At 38.6% G+C, this 22,573-nt stretch overlaps 1 protein-coding gene across 3 annotated transcripts in view; it reads left to right on the top strand.

The window, feature by feature from the left end:
* Positions 1 to 5,698: 5,698 nt before the first annotated feature.
* The window catches only part of LDAH (lipid droplet associated hydrolase), a 130,379-nt gene continuing 113,504 nt past the window's right edge, over positions 5,699 to 22,573 (top strand). The window contains exons 1-2 of one of the 3 annotated variants that reach the window (XM_061460909.1): positions 5,699 to 5,858; positions 14,683 to 14,841. In XM_061460909.1, the coding sequence (XP_061316893.1) occupies positions 14,688 to 14,841 (154 nt within the window). In that variant the 5' untranslated portion in view covers positions 5,699 to 5,858; positions 14,683 to 14,687. Of the gene's footprint in view, positions 5,859 to 13,504; positions 14,024 to 14,682; positions 14,842 to 22,573 lie in introns of those variants that run through there. The other 2 variants (XM_061460906.1, XM_061460907.1) reach the window with 2 other exon arrangements.

The following is a 22,573-nucleotide window of genomic DNA, read 5'->3' as shown; positions in this document are numbered from 1 at the left end:
TTATGTTTTAAAGTGTTCATGGCCAGTTTAAGATAGCAACAGGGGAAGCAAGTGGCAAAAAGTAAAAAAAAAAACCAGCAAATTACTTGACTAGTTTTCAAATGTACTTACAAATGGAATTTACTTTCATGAAGTTCAATGTTTTATTTCATATTACAGTTTGCAACCATTAAATATGAGGCAGTTGCTGTGTGAGCTGTTCCAGTACACACAGCTGCACTAACAGCTAGCTACAATACATTTTACACTAGTGGATACTTTCAAGAACCAAATGTCTCTTCATGAAGTTTTACCAGCAACTTTTTTTTATGTACTTATGCAGTTCCAGCTAATTCCATATGTTACTTTCCACATATATGCACTTTTTTCCTCTCTCTTATTTCCACTCATCTTATTTCCACTCATTTGTGGGGCAAGATTAACAAAGACACTACCATCTGCTCCTCGACAGGATTTGCTATCATATAACTGTTGACATGTAAAGGGTATTTTATATTTTGATTGGACATTAAATGTGCTTTCTTTGGATTATGTCTTTTAAACTGAACTATGAAAATAGCCTTAAATATATAGGTCACAGCAATTATTGTATTATTTACATTACTAAACAAGTATGCAGCAGATGGCCTCCAGGGCCTTGGCCAGAAGAACCTATCTCCTGCAGATTTATTTGGTGCTTAGAGATACTACCAACTTCTCAAACTTGTTTGAATGCCATTGTGCTTCTTGTTTGTTGCCAGCAAAAATATCTCAGGTTTATTTGTTTCAACACCAATATTTCCTCAAGGCTTTCCTGGTACATGGCTATATAAAATGTTCATAACCAGGCCATGTCAGAGGCCATGCTCCTGCAGTTAAATGCAATAGCACCAGGGACCTTTAACTAGACAAGGAGCCACAGTCTGGCCACATCTACACATCTTAGTACTTGGCCCAAGTCTCCTTTTGGACCTGGGTGGTACCACTGCAGCCATTGGACATAATTGTTATAGTGTGTAGGTTTCTTTTTCGTTTGTAAGTGCCTGAAAAATACAAAGACTGTATTACAGTCCTGTGATATCTCCATGTCATGAAAACTATGCTCTATGTAGCATGAGCGTATGCGATACAGTGTGAAGCCTGTGAGGTCAGCTTTGGAAGACCAGAGAGGTGAAGAATACCAAATTTCACAGAGCCCTGTCCCATCCTGCCTACTGAGCATGGCTTCTGGTGCAAGCCCTGCACTGCACTGCACCCAGGATTGTTCAAAAGAGGCCCAAAACAGGTTAACATTTAACTGGTCTGGACAAGCAGTGATCCAGCACTGAAGGACACTCACTGGTCCTGTTTTATGTAGCAGTAAAAACGTAACCAGGGAAGTCATGCAGATCTGACCTTATAAAGTACTAACCCAAGCTTACATGACATTAATGACATCAATTATTCTTTTTTTTTTTCTTTCCATCTCTCAGTTAAACTGGCCCTCACATGTACTTATTCTATTCTACCCTGGTCTATCAAAATTTTCACGTATGTGAGCTGCTTTAAGCTGTTTTCAAGGGGCCTGTTTGTATAAGCAGTCTGCTCAGAAGTTCTGGGACCACTGCTTTATGTAAGGCCATTCACATACTCAGTGTTTTGTGTTTGCTGTACTCTTGATTTTATATACTTAGAAAAAGAATCACATAGCTTTTTTAGTCTTATGATACAGGAATATATAATAAAGTATTATTGCTGCCATTTATGACATGAACATATGCAAATGCATATCACAAGGCCCACATGTGCCCACACATATGGGTACAATAAGCCAATCAACACTCTGTCAAGTCCATTTTTTCCTATAGAGATGTGAAACAATAATAGAATCATACAACAGGCTGCAAAGGTTGCAGTCTACAAAGTCATACAAAAGGTTGCAAAGGACCTTAAAGCTCACCTAGTTCCAGCCCCTCTGCCATGGGCAGGGACACCTTCCACTAGACCAGGCTGCTCAAAGCCCCGTTCAACCTGGCCTTGAACACCGCCAGGGATGGGGCAGCCACAGCTTCTCTGGGAAACCTGTTCCAGTGCCTCACCACCCTCACAGTAAAGAATTGCTTCATCATATCTAATCTAAACCTACCTTCTTTCAGTTTAAAGCCATTCCCCCTTGGCCTATCACTACATGCCCTTGTAAAAAGTCCCTACTTTTCCTACTTTCCCTTTCTTACATTAACTACCATTACTTGAAAGAACTTTATTCATTTTCAATTTCTGGATTACACGTTTGGGGAACTGATGATGCAAATACTTTGAAACATTTTACTATTTCTAGATCACCACTTCTAATTCTTAATTTTTAAAATACATGCATTTCCAGTTGCTATGTAATAATAATAATAAAAGCAATTTGAAAACCACAAATAATTTATTTTACATACTTCTCAAAAATTATCTTCAGACAAAATGAGAATGTATGAAATCTACTTCCATGAGCAATCTAAATACTTATATGAACCATGAATATTTTAAAATTCTTAATTTTAAGGCCCTGGTTATGTAGAGGTTTGAGATATTTAATCCTGAGGGAGTGAATTATACTACTGAAAATCTATTCAGGATCCAAATGTTGCAATCTACTGTTTGCCTTCCAAGTTCAGGCAAATGTCTCCCTTTACTTAGTGCAGTATGTGTACACAGAATAGGAAACATAATTAAAAAAAAAACAAAAAACAAACAACAACAAAAACCCCCAAACCAGGACTGTATATAAATAAAAACTGTCACGGAAGCTGGACATAAAGATACAGAGAACCCCCTTTTTTTTTTTCTCCTATTGATTAAACGGGTAATTTAAAATATTAGACACTGCAGACAAACAAACTTCTTTAAATGGAATTGTATCTGTGTCCTGTGACAAAGCCTATACATCATTATTGTAACTCTACTTTTAGTAAGCTCTCTCAAAAAATACTGTGCTTTAACAGCATGAAGACTAATGTTTTAACTGTAAAAGAATCACTGAATTCTTTTATCTTCCTGTAGGCTACTCTTGCGGCATGAGCTTAAAAATGACTGGGTTTCATATCTACAGATAATCTGCTGAAAATAATAAATTGTGAGGTGTGTCTTAGTGATACATATGTATGTGTACACATATATTGTTCCACTTCACTAATAAACTTATGAATTATAGAAGCAGAAATCAGGAACACTTTGTCATTTGAAAATACATTCTCCAGATTGAATGTCAATGAATCTTTGAAGAAAGATTTGAATGCTGCAAAGATTCAAAATCTTTGATTCCTACATCAGATATGGAAATTTACCTTAAAAAATAAGTTCAGAAATTGGAGAACTGATGATTTTAAGGGATTATGAAGATTTTTCCCCTTATGTGAAGGTTGTAAGTGATGAAAACTCATATCTAAAAATCAGTTATGGAGATGAATGGAATGATTGTCTAATGTCACCTTTGAGTACACAGAGGCTATGCAAGTGATGAGCTAAGATAATAGACTATTAAACAAAACATGCCTCCTTCAAAACATCCATTTCACCTGCTTTATTGATTTACATTCCTCTGCAGTATTATTGGATTTTTAGCATAGACATTGGTTTGATTAACCTCTACTTTCATTTTTCATTTTGTTCAGTACACTCAACACCCAGATGGTCTGTAATCAATAAATTTAGCTGTAATTCACAAAGAATACCTACCAAGAAAAGCACATTACAAATAACGAGACAGAAACAACAAATAGCTAGCTTATACTGAAAAGGTTTTGCAGTAGAAATTACAATTAAGAATTACTTTCCATTTGACTTGGTTTCAAAAACCATTGTATAGGCTTTTGTCATTATTTCCCCAACATACTTCTCCCATCAGCTTGTCTTACGAATTCCATTTTACTTAGTGCTTTCCATGGAAGAATTTCAGGCTTGTGAAAAACTTTGTCACATCTTTCCAGATCTTTTGTAGCTTCACTGTGCCCTTTCTGAGAGGTGGGTGCAGACCTCATCAAAGCAGTGAATACATCACCATTACAGAGGGAGAATTATGGTATTCATTTCCAAATGGTTACTAAATCCTACTTGGCTTTGACAGCCAGAAGCACTAAGCACTGAGATTTCATACAGCATCTCTTGTGACTCCAAGGTCTCACTCATGAACTGCAATCATTTGTTAAGAGCCTTTTATTCCATCTAAACACTCAGTTTTAGCTCATGTGTTAACACGTCTATCATTTTACTGCTATCCTTAGGAATTTAAAGGTCCTTCTCAACCTGACAATTACATTTACTAACCTGAACAACTCAATATGAACAACAGGTTTTACTACTACGCTATCCTCCCTTTACCAGACTATTTACATTTATATTTAAAAGACTATGACTATGTTCACACAAATTCCTCTACAACCCTACATGTTAAAAAAATCCATTGAAAAAGATCATAATTGATTCTTACCTTTACTTTTCACCAGGTGTCCATCCATCTGAAGGCTCTAACCTTTACCTCACAACCACTGACTCTTCCTTAGAAGAACCTTTGACAACAGCTCTTGCCCAAACGCCTTTTGGAAATCCAAGTTAATTGACCCAGTTTACTGTGGCCAGGTATGGTCACTTGGCTCTTCCAGAGACTCACACAGACTTCTGAGCCACGATGAGCCATGAAAAATGATGCTGATGGTTCTCTGGTGCATCGTTCTTATTCCTGTTCACTGGCTCTTGTCTTCATTATTATTCCCACTGATTTGATCAACATACCATTGATCTTAGGGGCTCCTCTTGGAGCAGTTCAGGTTTTGGCAACAGGCAGCACTCACTGGTTGCTCCAGGCAGTGCTCCAATGCCATCTGTAGCACGTGGTTACATGGCACATCCAGCAGTCCAAGTGTTTCATGCCCGAGTCCCTCCATAACTCCTGGATAAACACCATCTGAAGTTGCCAATTTCCTATTATTCAGTTTATTTTCTGTTTACCTTCTACCATGATTTCAATTGGAAACAGCTTCTTCAACACCTTTCTCTAAAAAGCAGTGTTCAGCATGAAAACCTGCCTAAGGACCTCTTTGACAAGCATGGGTCTTAGATTTTTTTCGTTACAGCCTTTTCTTCCCTGGGATCCTTTCACTTATTTAATGAACATACAGGCACCATAGCAGGATCCTGGTGGGTTGAGAAACGATTCACTACTACTTTTCATATCTTTGGAAGTTAATAATCAGATTTTTTTTTTCTTGGAGGGGGGGGGGGGGGGGCGGAGCTTGTGTTTCTGTGGTTACTCCAGGTGCTCAGGTCCAGCTTCCTCATTTAGAAGCAACATCAAACACGTGGAAGGGCAAGTGTGTCCTTCTGCTGCCGCTTTCTCTGCTTTCTGTAAGCATCTCACCTTATTTTGCTCGTTGAAAATACTTTATTTTTTTCTTTGCCAGAATTCCCAAAGAAACTGTGAGGTTTGGGCAAGCGTTAATGATAGAAACCTAAAGTAATCCCTAAGAGGTGCGCCCCGGGGGAACCCGGCTCTTGCTCCCCCCTTTCCTCGCCGGCGGCTAGTGCCGGTCTCACTGGTTCCCTCGCCGGGGGTTGGGGCGGCGGCAAAGGCCACAACTCAGACTAACACAACAACCCAAAAGAAAACCCGCTCCTCACGGGGCACAAGCGACCACTACCCCTTCAGAGCGGGGTGGTGGCGGGAGGCGGGGCTCTCCTCAGCCCACCCAGCGAGGCTCAGGCGGAAGGAGCGGCTTGGCCGTGCCCGCCCCTGCCGCCGCCGCGCCGTACGGCCTCGCCGCCTGCTTCCGCCCGGTCTGGGCAAGACGTCGTTGGCGCCGGCGGCTTCATCGCTGCTGCTGCTCTTCTGGGTGCCGGGGAGCCTGCGAAGGGAGAAGGTATGTGCCTCAGCGGCGCTGCGGTCTCTGCGCTCTCCGCCGCCTCGGGGCGCCGGGCGGGACGGGGACAGCATGAGGGGCTGTGTCCCGCGGAGGGCGGGCGGTGGCGAGGCCGGCCGTCCCCCCCAGGGCTTCCGCGGGGTACTCCCCTCCCTTCTCATCCCCTGCCCGACGAGTGGTAACGGGTCTGAGTTGTGAACGAGCCTCGCCGAACCAGGTGGCGACACCCAACGGTGCCGTGCACTGCGGCAGCCGGTAGCCCAGTGTTGGGGCGGGCACGGCGCCCCGCTGAGGGGTGAAGTGTCCCCCTGGGCCTTGTGTAACAGCTCTGCGGAACTCAGGTACACAGAACCGTGTTTACTTCGTAATGTTAATGATTTCTAGGCGTAGGATTAAGGGTGGAGTAATACAGCCCATGTGGTAAGCAGTACTTTGGTCATACTCCTCTGGCTTATTTTTCTTTGGGTTGGGAGGAGAGACTTCAAGAAATTAGTCTTAACCAGGTCTCCTTTTCCAGGAGATAACTGCGGTGATGCTACTTGTAATGTTTTTTTTCTCTATGTCAGCCCTTGTTCCTGTGAAGCATCTCTTGGAGCTGGCTGATGCTCGTTTTCTAACCTGCAGGTTAACACGCAGGAAGAAAATGTCTGTTGCCTGAAGGGCCTATAAATGAGGGAAATAATATAAATTCTTAAAAGTGATATGAGATTTACAAGTGAAGTGTTTTTTAATAGAGGAATTATTGGTTTGGAAAAGCAGTGTCTAGCAGGTGTGCACACCCTCCTTCAGGAACTCTGTCTGTTAGGTTTGTCCTTTGTGCTGGTCCCACAGCATCATCACTGTTAGGAAATACAGGCTCGAAGGTTGCTGCTACAAAAGAGGGAAAATGCCTGTACCAGACAGGAGGTAAGCAGCAGGTTTAGGAAGCGGTGTAAATCCTGGCATGGAAATGTATCATTAAAGAAATTAAGATAATGATGAAGCACCATTGAGGCATGACAGTTGTTGGGGGCTTTCTTATTGGTAACACTTTGCTTTTGCAAAAATGATGAAGCAGCTTCTTTTCTTTCGATTTAAGTATGATATAAAGCAGTTGCATCAGAAGACTTGAGTACGTTCAATGATGCAGGCCCTTATCTTTTATGGTGCAGTATACACCTGGCCCTCTGGAACTCTACGATATCCAGTTAAGGTTTGAGAGTCCATCTGAATGGACATGTTGCAGAATCTGGATATGACTTTATATTCTGTGCGGCTTGGAGACTAGACACCTTCAATTATTGCTTAGGATTATTGCAGTTCCCTAATTTCTAGTGGTACTTGCTTATGACGCCAGTGAGGGAAGTGTTTGTACATTTACAGAGCTGGGTAAGTGATGGCAGTAACTTTTAACATTTTCCATTAAGGCGTGTACTACAAGGATTGAGTAAAAGCAGTTGAAGTCAGTGATTTTTCAAGAATCTTTGACAGTACCATGAACAGATGCCATGAAAGAGGCAACTGTGTATGATTCTTCTTAACCTAGTCCCACTCTCTAAGTATCCACTCAGCCTGCAAAGAAGTGCAGCTCAGGAACTTTCTGGAAGATATGTATTAAAAACTTGATGTTCCACAGTGGATTTCTTCTGCACCAGCTCATCCTTGCATTTAACCCATGTGGAACTCTAGTGTTTGCAACATCCAGCCTCAAGTAGGTCTGTGGGTCAGATAACCCACTAACTTGGGAGGCACCTCTGTTGGTTTTAAATGATCTTTCTGCTACTTCTAGTTGGTATTTCCTACTTTTTAAATTAGAGGAGACAATAATTGGTTATTACCAATTTATCTGCTTCATGTGATTCACAAAGGCAATTACAATAAATTGTTTAAGGGTTAAAGTAAAGCAAAATTCCCAGTATGACTGCCAAGCTAAAGAACTTGCCAGAAAATTTGAGAAGATTTACTCTAAAGCTTCCTAATAGCACTTCTGTTACCAGGATTTTTATTGATAGCTTTGATTTCTTTTGAATTACTTTTTTTTTTTCCATTATTGTGATTTATTATAGTGAGGGTACTTTGTCTGGAAAAAGGGGTGGTCCCCATTTCAGTTAACATCTAGGTTACATTTACCAAGTATTAAGAGCAGAATTTCAAGGTTTAATCTTAATGGTGTTGTGCATCCATTTGTACAGATTATGGAGGACAGGTAGTTTTTGCTTGCTTAAATCTGACATGCTCTTAATAGCAATAGAACTAGGTTTTTTTTTTCTGCTCTTGACAAACCACTGTGTAATACTATGAATTTTTAGCAAAATGTTTGACTAAATTTGATTCCAGCTTACACTTTGAATGATAACACTTAGATGTCCAGTAAGGTTTGTAAACAGGTTACACTGAAGGAAGTAATTCTGAAAAAAAAAGAATATTTATAAAAGGAAACAGATGAGTAATATGTAAGGTCTGAGCTTAACAGTGTCTTAATTTTGAAACAAATTCAAGTTTTCACACCAGAATAGTAGCCGGAGAATAGTCAACTAGTGAAATGAATGAGAACTGTTACATACCGAGCTAGGATTGCTCAGCCACTTAAGGCAGCTGTGCACTGTGTGGTAAGTGCCTTGTTATCTATCATGTGTTAGGTAATCCTGATGTGTCAAAACAACGTCTAACCAGAAATGCTAGAATTCCAAGTATGGCAGTTTTTCTCCTGTCAGTATCCTTGTTTCTTTCCTCAGTATCTTTGCTTCCTCCTGCAGCTGTCAGTAGCCATGCTGTTCTTTTGGTTCTTTTCCTGTCTCATCTCCTGCTTCTGTTTAGATCCTGTTCCCATTGTCCTTTGTCTAGACAGATTCTTTACTCAAATAAAAAAACAAACCCACCAAAGTTTAACTCCCTCCCTCCCAAAACCAACCAACCAAAAACCAAAAAACGCTCAAAAAACAAACAACAAAACCTTTACTGATAAAAAAATTATTGTGGAAATGCAACCCATGAAATTTTACCCCTCAAAAAAAATTGCATCATTTATTGGAAATGAGTATCAGATGATAGCTAGATTATTATTTGTACCCGAGATGAACACAGGCTTTGGTCATGTGTGTAAGTTATATGTGGTCATGTGTTGTCAGGGTTTTGCAGCCTTATCTTGATGGGAGAAGCTGGGTCCCTGAGCAAAACAGTGATACTTCAATGGTTACTCTTGTTCTGAGGAATGAGCTAGGAGTGTTTCCAGCATGGTTACTGGAGTTGTAGGTCTGTGTGTCAGAGCTCTGGCGTGTGCCAGCCTTCCTGCGGCACTGGTTCTGGGAGGAACTTTTTGCCTACTGCACTAGTTTCTCCAGCCTGACGGTTCAATTCACTGTCCTGTCCACTTGGTGAGCACAATGATGAACATGTTCATTGCTTCTTACTGGGAAGGACTTGGGCTCCAGGCCTCACATTAATATTACTGTAGTGACTTAGGTAGGGATCTGATGCCATCTGGTATTATTGTTTGTAGTCTCTCATTTATGTCTCCTGTTCATTGATTCTCCTGTTTGATTTCCCTTGCCTTTTGCACAGAGCTGCATACAGTCTGTTTTCATGTCTCTGCTTGCAGCAGTGCCTTCCTAGTCCATTTAGGTTAGTAAATGAACAGCAGAACGTAAAGCTGCTGCAGAAAAAAATAAGGAGGTGGTAAGCAGCAAACACAGGTTGATAGATAAGTGGAGAATGCTGTTGTGACTAGTAAACTGGTCTACTGTATTTAAAGTAATTACGTCCTTGTTGGAAAGCAAGAAAACCATCAGTCACTAGAGCATTAAGTTAAAGGAGAGATTAACAGTTGAAGTAAGAACACATGCAAGTTGAAATAATAAAGCAGGAAGAAAAGAAAAAAGTGTTTTGAATTCAGAGCATGTGTTAGGCTGAAGGAGAACAGCAAACATGGAGATACGGAAGAAACATACAGAAATGAGGAGTAGTTCCATAAGGAGATTCATGCTGAACCGCACAGCAAAGGATGGGGGAAGCCAAATCAAGGACAGCATGATGCTAATTGGATTGCTGTATAGTTTCCTGCTTTGATATCTGCTTCTTGCTAGTATTCATTATGCTCTTTGAGCTTTGCCTTACTTAATAAGAACAAAGAAAGAGTAGTGCTCTCCACTGAGTAGTGAATCTTGTTCTCATAGGAGGTGGAAAAGGAGGTATTTAACATAAGATGAAGCAGTAGTTGCTTTTTACTGCTTTTGCCTGTCCTTATTGCTGCTGCAAGATGGAAGCTTATTCAAATGCTTAAGTTTTGGGTACTGTGGTTTAAATGCATATATAGGTTACCATTACTTTAAATTCTTGAATTTTTGTGTTTCATTGAATATTGTCCAGATTACCTCTATGACTTAAATGCTTGTCCAAAAGAAATATGGGACTTGCAGTTGTTTTTTGTTTCTTTGCCTTTTTTGTTGTTGTTGTCTTAGAAGAAAAAATAAGAATATAGAACATGCAGTTGCAGAGTCAAATATTTCTTTGACCTTTTCTCTTTTGAAAAGATGCACACTTCTCATTTTCCCTATGGATAGTAGGAATCAAATGGCAAAGAAGAGTCATGTTTCTTTAGTGAGCGTTTGTTTTTTTAGAGGACAAGCAAACCTATTTGTGCATGTTTTTTCTCTCTCAGTACCATTTTTAATTTCTTCCTTGTGCATGTGTCCTTGGTTATCTGTTCTTTCACTGTTTTTGCAGGTATTCTGCTATTTCTCTTATTGAAACAGTCCTTTGTGAAAGGCTGTATTAAATCTTCTCCCATGTAATTCACATGTCTGTTCAGTTTTTAATGTGCTCTGTTCCGGGTAGTGGTATGTGCTGAAGTTTGAAGGCAACTAATGTTTCTTTCCTCTGCATCCAAACCTTAGCATGATGGACTCTCATTCATCAGGTATATCATTCCCACCTCTAACTTCAGCAAGATTGTAACCCAGTCTGTAACCATGGTGTTATGTTTCAGTTTTGCCCAGTGGCTCCCAAAATACTGATGTTCAACATAGTCTATATTCAAATAAACAACTACACAAAATACATACTTCACAGATTTTACCGTATTTGTGACAATTTTCTATGCTGTCCATTCCAAACTGTGATTTATTCCTCTTTGATTTTCTAGTGTAGAATTTTGCTTTTTGTCTGGTTTTCCTGCAGGCAGCTGATAAAGTTAATTTACAAGATTCTTTTGACATGTGTCTGCTGTTTCTGTGAAATTTGCTGGTCAGAAGGGACCTGGCATAGTTTTGTCCATGGAAACCTCCTTTACCATGAAGACATTGTACTTAAGAAGCAGCTTTTTATATTCTCTCACATAAATATTCTATCTTTATTTGACCAAGGTTTTACTAACATTGTAGTCTAATCTCAGAACATATATTTAAAGGATATTTGTTATATCCACCTGTTATTCCTGTCTGCCACTTCCTGTTTATTCCTCCATGAGTTTTCAGTTTTAAACTCCCCAAGATTTTACTCTGGGTCCATTACTGTAATGCAGTATTTGGAGGGAAAGCTGTCTGTGGAAGTTACTTAATTTGTCCAGTATATCTCAATACTGTGTGCAAATAAACAATTTTTTTCTTCCTTTGGGACTAAAAATTTTCACAGAATCCCATTTTCTGCTCTGGAAAATACCCTGTATTGCATCAGATTATGGCATCCTATTCATTTTCATGCAAAGGAAACCATCATTACTTCCTTAAGTGCATTTGTTTCTTTAAGCAATAATTTCTTGCTCATTTCTTCTTAGATCATTAGCATTATTTGTTTTATCATCATGTCTGCATCTTAACGGGGAAACTGGGGACTTGCTAACAGCATAGCTATCACTTTCTTGTAATCTGTGGGATACCTGGCCTTAGTTAAGCTTATGAAGTTACTTGAAGAAAAACCAAAGCAAAACAAACTTGGTGTTTTGGGGTCATTTTCATTTTGGTAGCTCTGAACACTTCACAAATACTTTGTGATGCTGTAGCTCTTTTTTGAAAGTGGAAGTTACAATCTGGGTATTATTAAATAGATTGACAGGACATGATATGTAGGCCCTCTTTCACCATGTGCTGAAATGTGTTTGATAAAATGTATTCCACTTTTAGAATGTCATGTCTTTTTTCCTTTTCGGTACATTTATAGTTCCTGGTATTGTATGAAGCCTCAGGGGATTCTCAGCTACACCAGGGAAACTTCCCTGAATTTACTTATGCTTGCCATGACTCCAGTGCTACATGTTTCTGAGTGGTAAAGTTGCAATGGCAAATGGAGGACCTTTAGACGTTCCAAGCAACAAGGGCCCTGGACACCCTGGGATGTATATCTTACGGCTTTGTGGTATCTCGTACGTCAAATCTACTTCAACAGTCTTTTCTCCTGTATGTTACACCGCTGTTTTATGCAACTTACATTTGCCCTTGTGATTACCGTTGCATCTCTGCTTCAACATTATTTGTCAGATAAAGTACAGCAACTTGTTTGTCCTGTCTTGTGCTTACATAGTCTGTAGGCCAAATATCAGTCCTCTGACTCAAGTTACATTGTGCAGTTCTAGATCGAGTTTGTGACAATTCCTTCATTAAACACTGTTTTGAATGACAATTTTATTACTCCCAAGTTGTCTTTCTAATAAAATGGCAAGTCCAAGTAATAGTGTAGGATGGAGCAGTTAATGTGCTATCAGGACAGTCACATAACTAAGCACAGTATATGCAAAGGAAACTTAGTTGGACTATCATTCTTTTACTTTGGAGTCCCTTGAGCCAAGGATGACTTTGAAGAGACTTAGTGATATGGCAGAAGTAATTTTCTTCTTGTGGATGTTTCCATCTATTCTTACCTGAAACAATGACAGTAGGTGGAGTCCAGATCAGTAGTAAAAAACCTAATTGTATATGTTGGTTTGTAAGTGCAAGTGCATGTCTAAGTTCTCATTATGTATTTTTTCATTGCTTAATTTATGACCTTATGTTGCAAACTCCAGTTGGAGTAGTTAAAGTTAAACTTTACAACTGATTTTATTGGTTCATGAGAGAAACTTTCTATAAAACCTGATTTCTTATGTAAGGACTTGTTATTTTGCTTCTTGTGTTGTAAACACCTCAGAAAAGGGATGCCAAGCTTAATGTTTACTTTGGTTGTTGATGTAACTGCGTTTCTTTGTCAGAGCTGCTCTTGCCTTATTTCAGCTTTGAATAATGAAGAAATAAAAGCAGGAATAATGTATTCAAAAATATAACTTATTATAGTTTGACAAAATTAATTTCAATTATTTACGCTCCAGTCACTGTAAGTTAAAGATGATTACATGATGAATAATGAATGAAGTAGTAAAGAGGTCTCCTTTGGTATTAAATGAACTTTTTTGGGGGGAGGTGAGGTTAGGGATGGGGGGGGGGGGGGAAGCTTCATCCAGACAGTTGTGTTGTAGTTGAAAGTATTAAACAACACTTCACCCTTCCCTCCAGAAGCATTTTTCTATTTGTATTTTACTCAATTTTTTTCAAGGTGGTACTTGGTAATTCAAAATAAAACATTAACTGTCTATTTTGCATTACCTGTTTTTTAATTTAAACTTGAATTAAAATTTAATTAAATTGAAAATATTTAATTTGGATAGCTTTTCCATTAGAGATGTTCATGTATTGGTCTGTGATTCAATGTATTGGATAAAGAATGCATAGTCTTTCCTGTAGTAATTTATCCAAGTTTTTCAAGTCTATTTAATCTAGGTCTGTTGCTTCAGAAATCTAAAATGGGGTTCTTAAAAGATTAGAAATACTCTGAAGAGCTTAAAAAGCCCTTGAAGTTGATACAGACAGCTTTGTGGACTTACCAGGCACCATTGTGAGTGATGTGCATGTGTGATCATACTCAGCAAGGGCTTCTGACTGTGTTTGGTAACTACATGTGTGCTTGGTAAATGGTTATTTGTGCAGATGCTTGTACATGTCGTAATTCACGTTGATGACATTTTAATTTGTAAGTAGTCACTTGATGAAGTAGCTTTTTTTACTGAAGGAAGGATATGGGAGTTCGGTCAATCAGCCAGTTCCAAAGCAATAGCTTAATAATTTCATATATGGAAGACACACGAACTAATGAACATGCCTTGTTTATTTGGCCACATACTGTTTTCATTCAGATAACCAAATACTTTAAGAAAAGTTAAAAAGGTGAGCATAAATATTTGCCTGAATTGATCAAATCTTGATTGGGTTTAACTGATGGACCCCTTCTTTGATCCTTAGAAAATCTCTAGAGATGCAAGTTATGCACCACTAAAAATTATGAGCCCACCTAGTGCTGGAAGGTAGTCTAGTAGTTAGCATGTTTCTTTTGGTCCCTAGTATTTTGTTCTGGGTTTTATTCCAGTTGGGTTTTGCTGAGGTTTTTTTGGGTTGTTGTTTTTAAGTGATACGGTGCTCCCATACCTGAGGTAAACTTGCGAAGACATTCATGCAGTAGTTCTGTTTGTTTGGTATTTATTCAATGGTCAAATAGGTTTCAGCTAAATCTTGTTGGTGAGTGTGAATAAGAAATTTTAAACAATTTGCCTTCAAGGTAGAATAGATCTTACTGTCCAGTTCTTTACCTTTATGTTTCTGTGACAAAACCAGAAAGATCCTTTCTGTCATATAGTAGTAGTGGGTATTGACTTCTAAGACCTATTCAAACATCAAATACTGAATCGGGCCTCTGTTTACTGGAGATGACAGCTGTTTGGGGTGGGTAGTTCCAGGGTTTCTGAAATTACTCTATGAGAAGTGATAATAGTAAAGAGACAGCTATAAAAATATTTTCTGATCTAACAGTATCTTATTCTTTCTAATAGCAAACATGAAGTCCCTGTCAGAAGAGCCAGTCCCATTACATGAAGAATTTATCTACTGTTGCGGAGCTGCTACCCATGTCTTAAAGTGTGGGCCCTGGAAAGACCTCTCAAAAGATGAAAGTAAAAATCTACCCAGGCTCTTATTCATGATTATTCCTGGTAAGGAATTTTTTTGTTTAAGTCTGCAAGTGCGGTTATTGGGAAGGGTATGTTCAATTTCAAAAATCTCTCTAGAGAGGTGGTAGGATTTGTCTTGTGCATATAGCCCCCCTAAAATAATAGTATTGCAATGGTGAAACTTTTTTGTTGTATTTGATTACTGATGTTATCTGTATTTGTAACATTGCTGTAAGGTAAAACTCAGAGATAAGGATGTCTCATTTACTTGTTGCTGATGTTTTGCTGACTGCATTGGGTTTTTTGTTTTGTTCTGTTTCCATTGCTCTTTCTCCATTTATTTCTTGCACGTTGAAGTGATAGTGCAATATCAGCTGTGTGCCAACTGAAAGATGAACATTAAGGAAAAATTCTGAATCCAGGAATTTTTTTAAAGTGTGTTTTTTTTTTTTTATAGTAGTGGGTTTTTTGCTTTGATTTTTGCATATGAATTTGCAAGCCTTATACAGTGTTCACCAAATTCAAGTTACATTTAAATCTGGTCATCTTACAAAGAAAGCTATAAACTTTCATTTTTCATTTAGCATATGTTAAAATTAATGAAGTCCTAAATTCATGAAGTATGTTAATGAACTGTAAGAGGTCTGCCATTAATGGGCTCTATATTCAATCACAAGAAACTTTTCATGCAAGCTAATGTAGTGGCAGGGCTGTATGGAGCTTATTTCCTGCAGCACACTTCTGTGAGGACTCCTTGATAACGTTTTACATTAACTGCATGAGTTAGAGACCAGAAATAGACATCAGTGAAATATTCAGAGTGCTTCTGTCACAGTCTGCAAACTTCTGCAAGTAGCAGGTTTATGATTCTGCTCTTATTTTGGATTTATGTTGGTAACAAACTGGAAGTTCTTTCACTGAGAAAGCAATTAAAAACACAGCAACCAAAATAATGCTATCTTCATTTTTAGGTACCCAAATTCAGTAGTGAATCAAATTACCCAAGCTCCTTGCTGTGGCTGGCAGGGAACTGACTAGGACCTGGCATAAGATAATGCAGTTTTGCTTCTCATAAATTAGATGTTTTTTTCCCCTACTGATAGCCTTGAAGGGGAGTCTAATCTGCCAACACAGCCTTAGGACAGATCTAGATATTTGGGTCATCTGGCAACGTGTTTGTGTACCTAAACAGGATTAGACAGCATTCCCCTTGTGCTTTTATAACTTCCCGAGTAGGAAATGTGGAGCCCTTCTGCAGTCCAGCAATTTTCACACTTAAAAAGCATGTATCCCTAGTTGGGATTCTTTATGGAATGGAGTAGAGAGGGACAGAAGTATAGCTTGGTACAAGTCAAGGAAAGGAATATCCAGGCAAGGGCAACTTTCGCTCAAAAAGGAGAGTATACATAGCCAAATATTCAGTGATCTGGACTGAACATGGTTAGTCCTACTGTATATGATACATTGTTCTGTGTATTAAACTGCTCTGGTATGTATTTTTCCAGTCTTAATGAAATTCATGCATATGATTTTGTTTATGTGTAATCAAACAAAACAGGCATGGGAATAGGTATTGAAGAGAAAGATAAAATTCTCAGTTTCTGCTGGAATCCAAAAGTTGCAAGAGATTTGTAAATAAATTCTATATACTTTTTTTTTCAGTTGTGTTTTTGTAGTCAGATTTCTTCATAATGGGGAGGATTTCTCTCTATAGTCTGGCTTTCCGTTTCCTTAAAAGAAATATAAAAAATGGAGGGAGAGGAATGAAACCAACTGCAAAACATTCTTCTACTCCAATATCAGTGGCGAAATTCCTATTGACTTTGAATGAGGAAAGATTCTGCCTCCTGAGGACTGAGCTCACTGCTTGAAGCAGTTGGGATGCAGAACGTGTAGCGGGGCTCAGTCCCGTTTAACTATGACAACCTAATGTTTTTATTAATGGCAGTCTTTGTAAACTTATTATAGTAGTTGAACTGTTTAATGTGCACTTTTTTGATCCATAACGTTTTTATCTTGTGTAAGCAAACCCTTTGTATAGGAGTAATAATGTATTTACTGATGTAATTAGTGTGTAAGAGGACCAATTTTTCCTCAGTCCAGAATATATGCATTTGTTGCCTTTTCTTCATATGAATTCTTTTCTATTAAAATCTATGAGATTCACTTGAGTAAAACTAAATGTGTACAGTTGAAGGATCAGGCCCATGGTTTTCTGGAAATGTAGGTATTATGGAAAGGACAGGAATTATTTTCTTTCCTCTTATGTCGTAAAGGTCTATTTTCCCTTTTGCAATGTTTGTTTAGTGTAAAATTAGCAGTGAAGTATAAAATCTGCTACAGCAATGTTTAACATTGCTTGGGTTCATTGAAAACCAGGATCCGCAAAGTGTAATGGAATATGTTGTTTTTTAAGAGTATCTGTCTATTTGTGTCTGTGTATTCATGAAACATTTAACTTTGTAAATAAATACAGTACAAATTTTAAAACCACTGTGCTGTCTGGCTCGTGAAGTTTTGCTGTACATCAAGGTTTTTTTGCATTTCAGTGCAGGAGTGCATTGCAATACCTTCATTCCAGGCTTTGTAATTTTTGTTACCGTTGTTGTAAACTAGATAGTTAAATTTTGTTATTTACGGTCTTGTACTTGGGAAGCTTAGTTCATGGTTGATAATATATAATGTAAATAAGATTTTTTTTGTGTGGTAAAGCTTGCTACACAAGTTTCATTAATATACAGAAATGATTTCAGAATTTGGTTCTTCGGCATGCATGCAGAGTATTCCCTGTGCTTGCCAAGTTTCTTGATCTGCCTGCTTGCAGTTGGATTGCTGCTGGGTTATTGGATCACCTTATTTTACCAACTCATGCAGTGACTTGATCATATTTGAGGCCTATGAGAACTTAACCAGACACTTTTTTTTGAAGTAGAAAGATTTCATCTCCTGAGCTAATTCTTTGAGTCAGGAGCTGCTTCTGGTTTTCTGCACAAGAGAAAGTGGGGGCTTGGATTCCCATCTTCTCCTAGGAGTAGTTACATGCACTTACATCAACAAGACTGTTGTCACTTGGAGAGTACTTGAGTATTTTTCAGCAGTTAAGATAGTATAAACAGTTTGCTTGGGTTATGACAGGTCTTTAAAGTGAGACTTCCTGTTAGTTTTAAAGTCTTTGAAGCTCTATTTTTGTCTGTAATCTAGGGACTCTGAAAAGCTTTCATTATATTGTCTGGCTTTGTCTTCATCTGCTGTTTTTGTCGCCCTCAACATTTGCATGAGAGAAGTTATATTAAGGATCACTCTATAATAATTACTTGTACTAAAACTAATGATATGTTCCTGAAGCTTTGTTTATTTGTGTTTTTTTTTTTTTTAGTTCCTAATAAAATAGCTTTTTTAAAGTTATTTATTATTCACTCTGCTCAGCAGTCATGGGTATGAATAGTTCTTCAGAGGTCTGCTCTCACCCCTGAGACCAAGGGGTTTATTTAGTATTAAAAGAATTTATTTCTTCATTCTAGAAACTGTGTAAAGCATACTTACTCCAATTTTCTTCAATTGGTTTTAGAATGTGCTTTGGTTTGCACAAAAGTCATGTGATGAAATGCTCTTGTTACTATGTAATCTGTATGTTGTAACCATTCTTCCACAAGAACTAGTAAGGATCTAGTAAGGACTCATTGTATCCGCAGATTAGGTTGCAGTTTGTAGCTTCTGACAGCGTTGGTCAGAATGTAATCCAGAATCCTGTATGTGAATCTTGGTACTTAATGTGTAATTAGATCAATAAAAAGAAGATAGATCAAAGCTGTGAAGCAAATTCTGATTTTGAGATACTCAAGGAAGGCACACCCATCATTTCAGACACTACTTTTTAAGTCAGCAGTGTTCTCCGTTTGCCTTTAAAGTACAGATGGAGGAAAGACAAATGCTGCTTCCAATGGACAGCTAGCTTAAGAGGTAAGAAGACTTTTTTTACCTCTTGGGCAAGGGGATATGTAGGTTCTGGGTCATATTCTGCTCTATATACTCTGCTCTCACAATCACTGAATGAACTCCAGCAACAATTTTGTAAACAAAGTTGAGAACCTGTTCTATTTGAATGCTTTAGGCAGTAAAAGCTGCCTGTTTTCCTCTTCTGGTTTTGTGGTTTGTGGGGTTTGTTTTCATTTGTTTTTTGACTGAATAGTGCCAGAGCATCAGCAGTAGGAAAAATGTCCAACCTTACCTCATCTTTTACCTCTGCAGTTTTGTAATTATCAGAGCTCTCCTGTGGTTTGTTTTGGGTTTCTGTTGGTTTGTTGTTTTTTTTTGTTTTTTTTTTTTTGTTTTTTTGCTTGTGTTTTGCTTTGGGTCTGGGTTTGTGTTGTTTTTTTTTTTTTTTAATAGAGTCAGTATGAGTCCATGTCACCTAGCTCAGAAAGGAACTATAAGGCCCAGTTTTATCCAGCCTAATATTAAACACCTAATTAAGATGCTAAAATAAGGAGCATAAATTCCTGGCTACTTTATATAATCAGTAGCTAGGGCTGGGCATGAGCATTTCTGCCTACTGAGAGCTTAGTTAGTCTGAGACGTTGTGAAGTCTCCAGCTCTTGGCTGTGTGAATACCTGGGCAGTCTGCTCTAGCTGCTGCTGCAGCCTTTAAAAAGGTAATAAAGATAAGTATATGGGTAAGGTAGTAAAGATAAGTATATAGATAACTTTAGGTAATCTAATACTTGATTAAAATTATCCACTCTTTCAAGAGCTGTAATTTAAGGTACCTGTCTCTCCTTCCTTTCACAGCCATACTGCATAGTAAGCACCTTAACAGTGAAATTGGGTTTGAGTGTTATGAACCAAATAGAATGAAAAACTGGTAAGGAATGAAGTATGGTACTTAAACATAGTATGAAAAGAATATTCCAGAAGAGGGAGCTGTTTTAAAGATTAGACAAAAATACAGTGGGTTTATTTGAAAGCTTTTTTGCTAAAATAACCAGATATGCTGTGTACTACCAGGCTTTAGGCTGTCATCTGAATAGCTAGGTAAGCACTCACTGTTTCTCTACTATATGCATAAACAAACAAAAAATTAATTTTGTAAGACCATTCATGTGACAGTGATTTATCAGTTATGTTGGTTGTTGAGGATCATAAAAATGTCTTTTACGTGTGTTAGGAGGAATGAAATAAAGGAAGTTCAGTTAGAGCAGAGAATGTAAGGGTTGGAGTGCTAGGGCTTCTGTTCCCAACCTTTCCACTATGCTTTTTTTCATTAGATGGCCAGTCATCCTCACAACTTGTGACCAAACCACCAAACAAATCTTCTTCCTTCACATTTGCAACACTTAAATAATCTATCACCCAAGTCTCTAAACTAGCATTCAGTTACAGTCAGCTAACACCAAGTAAGTAACAATAAAAACACAGGTGCATAGACTGAGACAACAAATACTACTCCTGGATTGGAGCTCCATGGGCAGCTCCAATCCTAGTGATTATGTGAAATTCTTGTGACAGGATGTATAACTATCTGATGTACATCGGTAAATATCCCAAAGGACATAATCACATTTAAATAGTTCAAGTCTTTATTAAAGAAATAATTTCTTTAACTTTTGATTTTGGTGCTTGGAATTAAGTAATGCTTGTAGATGCAATGAACATTTTTAGATGAGAGTCATAGAGTATAACTGCACTGGTGTTCCTGCTACATAGGATGCTGGGTTACATAACTACTTGCACATTATTTTGCTCAATCCTGTATCATGTACTTTTGTTGACTTAAAATTGAAGCTGAAAAAGCTGTTTCCTGTGTGGATGTATATTTTCCATCGTATTAATACTGTACTTTCTTTACCTTCAGTTACCTCTACTAGTGTTAAGATACCAGAAGTTGCATGGGTTCTATTCCTTTGCTTATTTTGACCGTACTTTCCCATGTAAAGCAGTGCTGCTGTTGTCCATCCCCAGCTGAACCAACAGAGCAGAGAAGAAGGGAAATTTAGGTGCTCAAAAATGAAGATGATGTTATTTAACACACCTGGTCTAGGGAATCAACTTAAGAGTCTTGTCAAGGGAGCCAAGACTCCAACCAAACAAGGCAGGTGGAGGATTATGCAGCTCAGAATGGCATCTAGTCACATGCAGCTAATCAGCAGGAACAAAAGAAGTCTCAATTTTGCATCTAGAATTCTGTCCCAGGGTGGATGTTTATATCCAAACAGCTGAGCAGGGTGGCCTCTCTGTGTCTGCACAGTTACCCTATTTAAGAAAGGTTCCTCTTTTGCATACTAGCTTAGCAGGAGCATTAGTCATCTGTTGTGTGGTATTTGTGCTGCTTGGAATTGAACTTAGCCCTGAAAATGTTATAGTTGAGCAGACTATTCACTGTAAGGCATCCTGCCTGACTGTGAGTTAGCCATGAGAGAATGACAGTGAATCTGCATCCCTTTCATGGAGGGAGAAGGAGAAACACTCTGCTCTTTTCCTGGGGCGTTTTTCTGCACAACTACAGTGTAGGACTTGAAGCAACCACTTGATGCTTTGAATGTGTTACTTGCCTGCTGGGCTGCTTTTCAGACTGGATCTGGGAAAGCTAGCTTGTGTTCCTAAAATTGTCAAGATTGTCTTTCCCTGTGTCCCACCTGCCTGTGTTAAGACTTTTATGTTACCAGCATCCCATAATCGGAGTCTTCCTGGGAAGTCTCTACCATTCCCTGCTTTTATTAATTAGCAGGTAAAACCTAAGTAGTAGAACCTCTCTTAGGATTTGGGCAACCTGTAAAGAGACTGGGTAGCTGGTGCAGGCTGTTCATAAAGCTCATGCATTCAGGTAGCTTTTAGAACTATCAGGTAAGGTATAAAGCAGATGTTGCTGAGACTAAAGTAGTGTGAAAGTTGAACTGTGTATATTAAGACCTACCAGGCACTGGAAATCTAAAATATCAATGCTTGGAGCACTTAGAAAGTTTCTTAAGGCCAGTATTTCACAATCCAAAATGTTTGTCAACAATACTGGCATAAGGTATTCCTGTTGCCTTTGCACTGTGCCACTCCACCTTTGGTTCTGCCAGAACAATAGTTGGAGAGATCATGCTGTGAATTAAATAAATGCATACATTATTCCTGGAGTCTTTTTAAAGCTGGAACAGTTCCCTGTTTGGGGTCGCAGAATGGCCCCACAGAGTTGTGCCTGTATAATTGGGGGTGGGAATGACAGTCAAGGCAGGAGATGGGAGTTCCTTCAGCTGGACTTGCTGCTGAACTTTCTGCTGTTAAATTATGGTGTTGATCTGCAACATGCAGCACATACATGTGGATTCACATGCTCAGTATTGAGCCTTCTCTGGGAGGAGTTGGTACCCTACCACTCACACCAGGTAGTAGTGGTTCACTGAGAATGCCTCTCCCTGGTGCTTTCTGCTTTTGTTTACACTGAAATTCCAGATGAAGCTGCCAATTCTTTGCATTTGACCCTGAGTTCTTAGATTTTGACCTGAAGAATTTGTGGTTTTCTTCTGCTCCCCCCCCCCCCCCCCTCGAATAAAAAAAAAAAAAAGACAGTGGGAAAGGAGCTTTCTTACTCTCCAGTAGGTGGTATAAAAGCAGTCAGTGAGAACAGACTACACTGTAGAGTTAGAATTTTGTGTAGTGTGGCAATCCACGTAAAAGGGTCTATGCAGAGCAAGGTAACGTTTTCCCCTTCATATTTTCCCCTTTACCTATGATTTGGAGAAAACTCCAGGAACTCGCCAACAAAATTTTAAGTCAAGAAGCAGGTATTCTT

The sequence above is a fragment of the Pezoporus flaviventris genome, unplaced genomic scaffold, assembly GCF_033815535.1.
Source record: "Pezoporus flaviventris isolate CSIRO_AGI_PZ_B2104156 unplaced genomic scaffold, CSIRO_AGI_Pfla_v1 ptg000031l, whole genome shotgun sequence".
Classification (NCBI taxonomy): domain Eukaryota; kingdom Metazoa; phylum Chordata; class Aves; order Psittaciformes; family Psittacidae; genus Pezoporus; species Pezoporus flaviventris.
Note: the sequence above shows the minus strand (reverse complement) of the source record. Positions and strands in the feature narration are given on the sequence as shown.